The following is a 10,251-nucleotide window of genomic DNA, read 5'->3' as shown; positions in this document are numbered from 1 at the left end:
GGCAAGAAAAGGCGCGTGCTTCTGCTCCACACCTCTCACTGCGCGGGCCTATTTGGTTTTGATGTTTGGGCGCCGTGCGGGTTTTGGTCGTGGGTTTGCCTAGCGAGTACTTTCAAATCAGAGTAGTGAAGTTCGCTTGAGCTGCTACAAAGCGCAGGCAGGCATCGGGCGGGATGATGGTAGCGGGCGCTCGGATAGAAAGTGGATCGATCGTTCTTGCCATCCATCGACCCAGATATGAAATTCGAATCCACGTTTACGATGGGGGGCCGTGAGTTGAAAAGGTGAAAGTCATGAGCTTGCGAGGTTGAAATCGGATGACGAAGATTTCGAAACCTGCATCAGAATCCGAATCGAAATCTTGAGAGAATCTTGAATGGCGAATCTTGAATCCATGACTCGTGAATGAATGCAAATCGTGAAGCGTGCAAGCGTGCGTGCGAACACTCAGACTCGCCAACTTGAGCGCGCACGTGATATGCAATGGCGCTACTTGTTGGTGATGCTAAATGGCAATCACCAGTCTAACTTTCGATGCCTTTATCTGATTCGCGATAGACGCATCAAACCGCCTTCGCATCAAATGATGCCCACAATCGACGCTTCAAGCCATTGGCCGCTCATCGCTCGCTGCATTGTGATTTCGCACATACCGCGCGCAAGTGTTGAATACTCGCTTGTGCAATTGTTGATGTTGGCTCGTGAGGGGGATGCACAAATGATACACCGGTACTATGAGTAGCATGAGGCTGCCAGCCTGCAATGCAAGAATCATGATAGTGGATGCGAGCTTTGTGAGCGGTGATGTAGTGAGTTTGAATACGAAAAAAGAAGCAGAGACTCTAGCGATGTGGAGTGGTGATTGTCCGCAGCTATGGTACAATGTGATTACGAATGCTGTGGTGCCGCATTTGTGCCCGCAGATCTGGGGTACGTGTGACTGCAATGTAGCGTCCGCAGGATTGAGACAACCTCGAAAAACGCGTTGTGTTGGATTTTCCGTGAATGATGAGCGCTACGGGGAGCTATCTTGCTGATTGGCGCGCTCACGACTTTGATGCAACCCATCGAATCGACTAGCCGCACTCGCCGCAGCTGCTTGAACCTCCATGATCATCCCCCTAGTGAGGTTTGCCTGATCGCACATATCTCTGAAAGTGGATTCTTGCCGATCAAAAAGGGTCAGGGGAGCGTCGAACTCCACCGCTTGCCCATCGTTCATGACGAGGATGCGATCCACCGCTGCAACCGTGTGCAAACGGTGCGCGATGATCAGAAGCGTGCGCTTTCGCAGCGTGTGGATCATGTGCTGAACGTTGGCGTCCGCTTCCGCATCTACTGAGGCCGTCGCTTCGTCCAGGACGATGATGCGAGAATTTTTGACCAGCGCGCGCGCAAGACCTACCAGCTGCTTTTGTCCCGCCGAGAAAGAATCCTGTCGGCAGTGCAGATCCAGCTGAAAGCGGACCGCTGCAGCGCTCGGCGTCTTGTCAGCCTGTGACGGCGAAGATGGCTGGAGGGCAGCGCTGGACTCGGGTTCCTCGATGACCTCCCCTTCAATGTGCTCATCGACATCGGACTGGCTTTGTAAAGGTTGTAGCAGTCCGACGGCTCGAAGCGCGGCGTTGAGCGCTTGATCCGTCGCGTTGCCCGTCGGATCAAGATTGTCTCGAAGAGTGGACTCGAAAATGTACGTGTCTTGAGGAACGATGGCAAGTCTGTGTCTGAGCGTGGCGAGACCGATCTTGTTGACGTCGATGCCGTCGATCCGAATGCTTCCTCCTGCCAAGTCTACCGTGCGGAACAAAGCAGCCAGCAAGGTTGATTTGCCACTACCTGTCCGTCCAACAATCCCGATGCGCTCGCCGGGGCGAATGGAAGCATTGAAGCCGTTGAGAACGAGAGGCAAGCCTTCGCGATATCGTAATTGGACGCTTTCGAAATCGATCGCGCCACGCAGAGGCCATTCCTGCCCGGAGGGATCTTGCGGCAAGTGGTCCTGACCCTCTGGCGAGAGCGTCGTGTAGTGGAGCAGCCGCTCGACAGAGTTCATTTGCGTCTCGACCTGAAGCGCGCACCGAAAACGTATTAGCAAAGTACTATAATGGTCAATTTCTGCTCTCAGCCCTCACCTCTGCAAAGATCGCGACGATTGAGGAAAGTAATGTGGTGATGTTTGTTGCGTACGAGAGAACCACACCCTACGAGTGAATGACGCTTCTCGCTCAGCTATGCGAAGTATTCATGAATACAGAAAAACACGGCTGTACTCACGAGTGTGGCTGGATTCTGCGATTCGCGAAAACCTACAGACGCAAGACCGATGCCGAGGATGATGACGTTGCCGATCGCATCGACCCGAACGGAGAGCCATCTTTGCGCCGCAATCGTCACCATGTATGCGGAATTGGTAGTGTCTACGAGTGTCTGGATAGTGTTTACAAAGCGCTCTTGTGCCTTGAAAGCGCGAACAGTAGCGATGCCATCTAGCGCCTCCATGAAGCTGGCGTAGAGGAAGGAGCGCAGGATGGACTCGAGGCGTTTCGCCTCCCGACTAGTCCGGCGATAATAGCTGCGAGGAGTGAGCAGGCTTAGCACGAAGGACGGGCACAAAAACGTGTGCAATCTGGCCACGTACGTTTGCACGATTAGATACAGAGCAAATAGAGGCGGGAACATGAGCCCAAGCCAGTTGTAAGCATAAATGGTCAATCCGACGGTGCCAAAAACAGAAGCCAGTAGAATGAGGAACGAGAAACCGTGCATCGGTAATTCGTAGTCCAACTGATCCACGTCTTTTCTGCAAGGGGACAAGCAGCGCGGCAACCGACCTTTAGCTCAGAACGTGTTGTGAAACCTATCTAGAACTCACGAAAGACGACTGATGATTCTGCCCACAGGCGTTACGTCGTGGAAACCTAAAGGACTCCAGAGGACTCCGCGGAAAGCACCGCGAAACAGGTGAAGAGAGGCGTACAAGCCAGCGTAATAGAACGTCAATGTTGCTAGAAAGTTGAAGACTGCCTGCGCTGCTCCAAATCCAGCGTACAGACCCAGGCTGAACGCGGATCAACGAGCAGAGCACTATTTTAGTATCAGATGCGCATTTCCCCAGCCCCTCGCGTCCATTTGACTCACTACTGTCCCTCAGACCAGCCATCGATGCCCTCTCGCGACCACAAGCCGAGTAGAACGGAGTTGCCGACCTGGCTGCACTCGGTGAGGGTCAAGAGCACCAAGAAGAATGGCACGCGCCACAAAGATCCGGTTGCGCGGATATACTTGACGTACACGTTCAGGCCTACTGCTCCCTGAGCTCTCTCTTCGTCTGACGTCAGCTGCTGGGCCGCAGCTTTTTCCTGGCCTTGCATGTCTACTGTCACCTTCTTCTTCTCACCCGTATCAGCCGCCTCGACTTTCTCCTTCTGCCCGCCGTACTTGTGCACGAGTTGCGAGAAGCGCTGGCCGTGTTCCACTAGATCCGCATATGAGCCTCTCTCGATGATTCGTCCTTCTTCCATATAGACGATCTCATCGGCAAAGGGAAAGACGTGCAAAGCATGCGTGACCAGCAGACGTGTCTTGTGCTTCATTGGTCCCGAGAGAATGCACTTTTGAAGGATGTGCTTACCAACGTGAGCATCTACAGCCGAGATGGGGTCGTCCATTAAAATCACGTCGGAATCAGAGTACGCAACGCGTGCTAGCGAGATGCGAGCTTTTTGTCCACCCGAGACGGTCACTCCGCGTTCTCCCAGCTCGGTAAGCTCCCCATCCGGAAGCATGTCGATGTCTTGGCGCAAAGCGCACGCCTCGACCACGTCTTGAAAACGTGCCTGGTCAACCGGCGCTCCGAAGATGACATTGTCGCGCAAAGACCTGACACAATCTTGCCGGTTAGCCAAAAGACCGTCCCACGGCCTCACTGCTTTGCAGCATACTCACATGTTTTGGATCCAGGCATGCTGGGGATGATAGCCAACCCGACCTGCAAAATGCGTCTCGCCTTCGACCTTTCGCATATCCCCAACAAGAGCCTGCAACAGAGCGCTTTTGCCGGAGCCGATCTGTCCACAGACCACCGTCAATTTGCCTAGGCCCACCTCAAGCTGTAGGTCTTTGAGTTCAAAGGGCTTTGAAAGATCTGTGGAAGCTCCTTCTGGGCTGTCCGTAGCCTCCTCACTTTCTTCCTCTTCATCCTCAGTGAACACGTCTTCACCAGCCTCTTCGCGAGCTCGGCGCGCTTTGCGTCGCGCATTGACGCGTTGTTGACACTCCTTCTCTGCCTTTGCAGCCGCCTTCTGCTCCGCCATCTGTTCTTTCGTAGGCTTATCAGCCGCGCTGCTTGTAGCACCAAAGGCTTTACCATTCTCGTCGAGCTTTGCCTTGGGCGGGCCCACACTTTCGAAAGCATACGTGCCTTTGATTGAAAGACCTATCTCTTCATCAAGGTCGTGATCTGACTGATGCTTCGGCTCTCCGGATGGATCACCTTTGAGTATGTTCTCCTCCGCATTCTCTTCGCTGAGAAGGATTTTGGAGATGCGGCCAAGAGCGACATGAGCGTCTGCAAGCGAAGATATGGCAAGCGGTCCCGTGACCAGGGCCGTTTTGATGATGTTGAGGAGCTGCAGACTGCTGAACACAATTGCAGGATCCAAGTCGTGACCAGAGAGCTTGTAGGTCATGAAAGTGAGGGTCGCACTGATGATAGGCATGGCGTAGAAGAGCATAAAGGTCAAGGAAGACCAGATGGCGTGTGACCGTATGAAGTGAATTTCTCTGCTTCGCAGGCTGCTGACCTTCTCCGCATATGCTTGTCGATGCTCAAAGAGGATGATTAGCTTGATACCTTGAAGGATTTCCTGCATCAGGCTGACACGTTTATCTGTCACTTTGACCGCATCTGCCCTTGCTTTGACCATCCGGCTGACAATGACAGCTTGAAAGGGTGTGAAGAAGATGATGACTCCAAGCGCTACCAGAGCCGATGGCCCCAAATTGTTGATTAGGAGCGCGAGGGTCACAACGATCTGTATCGGACCCAGCCAAGCATCGTGGGCGTACATGTACAAGGTCTCAAGCCGTGTGACGTCCGTCGACACTGCAGTCACTAATCTGCCAGTGGTATGCTTCAGCCTGCTCTTGGATGACAGGCGTAGCCCTTTGCGGAACAGGATGGAGGTTAGGGAGGCCCGGCTCTGCAGTCCACAATACATAGCCGAGTAGAAACTGAAGCACAGAAAGGGCGGAAAAGTAAGACAAAGAGAAGGCGGTGTTGCATCTGGTCGCAAACAGCGACCTACAACTGATTGGTAAGCAGGGAGGAGGCTTGCATCATACCCCAGAGACCGATGGCGAGACCCCATCCTGTCCCTTGGCTTGGGGGCTTTGGGAGCACTGCGGCTGCGTCCGGAGTATTCGCATACACGTAGGCCTGCCCGATGTAGTCAAGCAGGGCCTTCGTGACGAGCGGCGACGTGACTGTCAGACCATCCGCAAGCAATTTCAGGAAGCCTGCAAGCCAGAGCCTCTTCCAAATGAGCTTGTGAAGCGCCCACGTCAGTGACTCGTCGTACTTGGCTTTTGGCTCAAAGAAGGGTGTGGTGAAATCTACGCTTGAGCTGGTGCCCAAAAACAACAGGACTCGTCCAACGCATTCACGTACCTTTTCGCGATCGCAAGGGTACTTTTTGCTTAGCCCCCACTTTGAAGTCCGACAAGCGCGCAGCTGCGGCTTCTCGTTGCTTGACGGCCAGGGGTTTCCTGCGTGGAGCGCACCGATCGTAAAAGAAGGACTCAAGATCATCCCCAAGCGCCTCTGCTTGTCGGCTGGAATCCAAGCGCCACATGTCTGCAGAGCAGCACCGCAGATACATGGTGAGAAGGTGTCGACTTGTGCATACTGGGCTAGTAGCTGAGTAGGGCTTGTAGCTGGCTCACCTTCCTTTTGCAGCGTTCGCTTGAAGCCGAGGCGCATGATGGGAGAAACCCACATGAAAAGCAGCATGCTAAGCCAAGACGCCTTTTGATCCGGCACCAAGGGGCGCTCGTCAATGGGTCGTACCGTCTTTCCGGCGTCTTTTCGGTCGAAGCCATTGCTGCGCTGCGACGATGGACGTGACGCTGCGCTTTCCAGATCACTATTGGGACTGCAGCGCACCTCGATGGCCTCTTCACCGACTTGCGAACCTGCCATGGTTCCAGAATGCAGACAAAGCGAATGCTCTGCAAAGGCGCTTGAGACAGTGAGCAGATCGAGGGAGAAGGGAATGTGGGTCTCGCACGTTGATTGGATGCTGACAATCACGAGTCGCGCTTCGTTCTCCTCCGCATATGTACTCAAAACTCTAAAAGATCCAGAAGCGTGCACAGTGGTAGCGCTGAGCGTGCCAAGACGTGCGCAGCGCAGACATTCGAAGCTAAGACGTGAGTCACGAGGCGTGATGGCTCGGCGACCCCCATCTATGCAAGTCAAATCACAATGGGCTCTGAGAGGGGATGGCCGCGGCCCCTTTTGGGTGGTAAAGGAAAGAGCAACCTTGACGGGCAGCTCGAGCCTCGACTTGGCTCGGCATAGCGCGGCCAGCTAGTAGCGTCTGTGACGCGCATCTAAAATGCGACGCGTGTTGGATACTCTTGACTCGTGACTGAATGGTGCTGGTACGGTACAGCAGTCAAGAGTAGTCGTGAGTCTCTCTCCATATTATTCACATTCACGATTGCCGCTGCAGGTCGACTGGTACAGTAAAGGCGGGATCACTTCGACTGATCCAGCTGACCTTGCATGCGCAAGGCGTTCGCTGCTGCTGGTGCGCAGCAAGCGAATGACTCGTCGCGGTGCTGAGCGAAATTACTCGTATAACTCATGACTCGATCGTGACTCACACTCTTGACTTGACTTGACTAGCTGCAAGTCTCTTTTTTTGACTTGATCCGTCACGATCACATATGTGCGCTTCAAAAGTCACTCTTCACTCGTGACTCAAATTGTGTGTGGTTCAATCAAGAATCAAGAATTTCAATACTCCTGACTTGACATTCAAATTCTTGATTCGCCGGCGCTCCCCACACCCGCACACCGCCCTGCTGACTGTCATCACGTGTTCTTCTCGTGTCATGCGCAGCTGGGCGCTGCACCGCCGCACACACGCGGCGGTGGGCCGGACTTGAATCAAAATCAAAAATGTGAATCAAATGTAATCCTCCTGCTGTGGTGCCTCACAACCCACCAAATTCTCCTCGTGTCTCCACGGACCCGCTCACACACCGCAGACCAGCAAAAGCCGTGATGAGGGAAGAGCAGACTTTGACTTGCCTTGCACGAGTCAACAGCACAGCGGGCCAATGTGAATCTTGATGCTTCGGCGGACCTCTCGCATCCGAACGCTAGCAGCAGAAGAGAAGCTGTGCTGTGGATCGAAGAGCGGGCAGGCCGCCTCCATTCGTCACGCGGTCCGGATGACGCCACAGTAAAAGCGGCGGATGTCGCCGATGTCGCCTTGCGGACGATGGCGCAATCAAGCTGCCATGCAGAAGCTGGTCGAACATTCATCGTTGAAAGGGTAGGCACAGCTCCGTTTGAACAGATTCCCACTCGAGCACGCATTATTGAGATAGCATCCACCGTATCCGGCGATGCAGAAGAGCTTCGGAAATCGGTCTCTGCTCCGAACAACGTTGGAGGCGTCCGACTACGCAAGTCAAAAGGTTCCGCCATTCGGTCATGTCGTCAAAGTGGACGATTTGGCGTCCATCTTTCAGGTACGGCCCGCAGCATGCACAGCCTCGTGGCAATGATCAGGAATGCGGGGATTTAAGATCTAACGGCTGACGGCCGAGCATGACGCGGCGGCCAGCGGACCCGTTTGGGAATCTCTCGGCCACCGGTTGACGTAGCGCATATGCCATTCAACTTGGATCTCGATTCGAAGGCACAAGACAGCGGCGAGATAATTTCTCCAATTCCGCCTCTGCTTCACGCCCCGCTTGCGCTCCGATAAGACTCGCGATGCCGAAGAGAGATGAAGGGTGCGCGAACGTGTGGCATGACGAGCATCTTGTCTCAACATTGTCGATGCTGGCTGGAGCTTCAAAGCCGGCGATCGGGCTGACGGACGTTGGCGCTGATGCGCCTTCCGATATTATCTTCACAACGCCACCTTCCAGCAGTGCGTCCGATCAAAAGAGAGGCCCATCGGGCATCAGCCCATTCACTGACGGCCGCTATACACTATCATTGGTCCGATTGGATGGCTAGGCACCATAGGATACTCCGTTCCAATGACAGCCGGTGAATCGGATGACTCATGCGGCAGCGTGTGTATCCGTCTTGGACTCCACTCGACTTTTTTAACTCGTTCCTCAATGCGGCACGCTCTGAATCGGAGTATCTTGAAGGTACTTAAGTGACTAAAATCACGACTTCTGTCTGGAACCCATGGATGCTTCCACAAAAAACGCAAGAAGACTTTCGTGCCAAGACACGCCGTCACTTCGACTCACTTTTTCTTTCTTTTTCTTTACTCTTCAAACACAAGTTTCGTTCGATATGCTACTAGGACCCAGCGGCGCGTCACTTTGCCCTGCACTGCTGCTCCTGCTTTCCACGTCCGCTACATGTGCCGCACTGTCTGCTGGACGAGGCTTGCGGGCTGGCTTGCGCGAGTTGCAACCAGCGGCGACCACCAGCGAGCGCTTGGGCTCATCAGCGCAACGCCTGGGAGTGGCTGCGGGCAGCCCTCACAGTCCCGTCTCGTCCGGTCATTCAGGTTATTCTCGGATCGATCTCGATCATGACTTTGCTCCTCATGAGCTTGACGCATGGAAGCTTCCTTCTCCAGCGGCTTCGCGGCGACGTCATTCAGCGGGAAATCTCTCGAGTTCGCATCTGTCTGATGCTCGCACCAGCAATCACGACCATGTCCAACATCCGAAAGCTTCTGGGGAAGAACACGATTCTCTCGCCTGGCTGGACGAAGATCTTCACAGCCACTTTCCAGAAGATCTCGTGCATTCTTGGCTGAGGACGCCTTCACCAACGCGCGGAACTCCAAGTCCTGCAACCTCGTCCACTAGCCTGGCTTCGAAGCAAGCACAGGAGAAGCACCTTTTAGCAGTGTCCGAGACTCGTTCCGCTGAGCGCCGCCCGTCGACTCCTGAGCAAACGCGAGCGGAACAATCAGCTGCCACTTCGCCCCATCTCTCTGGACATACAGAAAGCTTAGGGGAAGAGGGAGATGAATCTCTCAATCCCGCGACAAAGAAAAGGCAGAAACGGAAACTTACTCACGTCGACCCTAGTACATACGGCAAGCAAAAGCTTCCGACGCTGCTCGATCAGAAAAAGCTTTCCGCTCATGGAGAGCATTCGGCAGCGCTTCACTCCGCCATTTTTGCCAAAGCCAAGGCGGAAGGCTTGCCGGAAGTGCCTCAAAATGGCTGGCACCTGCGACAGATGAGATCCTGGGTGAGGGCTCAGAAAGTGCAAGCCGCACAGGCACAAGATGCCCACGGGACGCATATGCAGCGGCCAGAACCTGCAGCAGCAACATCAGATCCCCAGAAAGCTGGATCTTCCGCCTTTTCGTCAACGAAATGGTCCGCAGCCAAAAGAACAGGCACCACTATGAGCAGCTTGCTACGGAAGAAGGGCAAGCTGGAGAATGAAGGCAAGGACGCAAGTCAGATTGATACACAGATCGCGGCATTAGCAAAGCAGCTCGGCATACCCATCCCGAAGAGTAGATGGGAATTCACCACCAATTCGTTGGACTTCCCTCCGCTAACAGGCAAGGACTTGTCCGAGGCCAGTATCCTTGCTCTCTTTAGAATGAAAAGTCAAGGACTAGCGGGCAAGAAAGATATCAGCGAGATTCAAGCTGAGATCGACCGAAGGGCGCGAGAAGAAGGTGTGGCGAACCCGGAGAATGTCGCGCAATTCTATTCGCGGCGCAGAAAACTCAGGTCGGAGAAGGCTGAGGGAAAGACGACGGGAACAAAGCAATACGTCCCGAGGACATGAGCCCTAGCTATCACCAAAGGCAGAGATAAGATGGCGCCAGGAAGGCTCTATGTGAACAGCACACTTTCGTTTGGCGGCGCTAGCCGCCAAGTGCCTCGGCCTGCTCCGTATGCTCTAGTCGCTCAGGCCGACCGTAGTCCGGACTACGCATGTAGCAGCAGGAGACCCTCCGGCGCTGCGCAATAGGCACTCTGCCACTCCAATGCTTTCTTTCTACAGCTCGAACG

The 10,251-nt window shown here is 54.3% G+C and overlaps 2 protein-coding genes across 2 annotated transcripts; one reads left to right on the top strand and one right to left on the bottom strand.

Moving 5' to 3' along the window:
• Nucleotides 1-1,015: 1,015 nt before the first annotated feature.
• On the bottom strand, nucleotides 1,016-6,199 carry IE81DRAFT_350354 (multidrug resistance-associated ABC transporter; the record flags this gene model as incomplete). Its single annotated transcript, XM_025516521.1, has 10 exons — nucleotides 1,016-2,065; nucleotides 2,133-2,201; nucleotides 2,275-2,572; nucleotides 2,639-2,800; nucleotides 2,873-3,058; nucleotides 3,139-3,879; nucleotides 3,946-5,232; nucleotides 5,307-5,613; nucleotides 5,669-5,854; nucleotides 5,944-6,199. The coding sequence occupies 10 exons, from the start codon at nucleotides 6,197-6,199 to the stop codon at nucleotides 1,016-1,018; spliced, it is 4,542 nt and encodes a 1,513-aa protein (XP_025366403.1).
• Nucleotides 6,200-8,036: 1,837 nt separating this feature from the next.
• On the top strand, nucleotides 8,037-10,096 carry IE81DRAFT_41147 (hypothetical protein). The gene is made up of 2 exons (XM_025517317.1): nucleotides 8,037-8,171; nucleotides 8,261-10,096. The coding sequence occupies exon 2, from the start codon at nucleotides 8,441-8,443 to the stop codon at nucleotides 10,022-10,024; it is 1,584 nt and encodes a 527-aa protein (XP_025366402.1). The 5' UTR covers nucleotides 8,037-8,171; nucleotides 8,261-8,440; the 3' UTR covers nucleotides 10,025-10,096.
• Nucleotides 10,097-10,251: the final 155 nt, after the last annotated feature.

Source organism: Ceraceosorus guamensis, assembly GCF_003144195.1.
Source record: "Ceraceosorus guamensis strain MCA 4658 unplaced genomic scaffold IE81scaffold_133, whole genome shotgun sequence".
NCBI lineage: Eukaryota > Fungi > Basidiomycota > Exobasidiomycetes > Ceraceosorales > Ceraceosoraceae > Ceraceosorus > Ceraceosorus guamensis.
The sequence above is the reverse complement of the archived record's forward strand: the minus strand, read 5'-3'. Positions and strand labels throughout refer to the sequence as shown.

What these genes read in the sequence shown, in the direction of transcription:
- IE81DRAFT_41147 (XM_025517317.1), top strand. Translation starts at nt 8,441, where the DNA reads ATGGATGCTTCCACAAAAAACGCAAGAAGACTTTCGTGCCAAGACACG.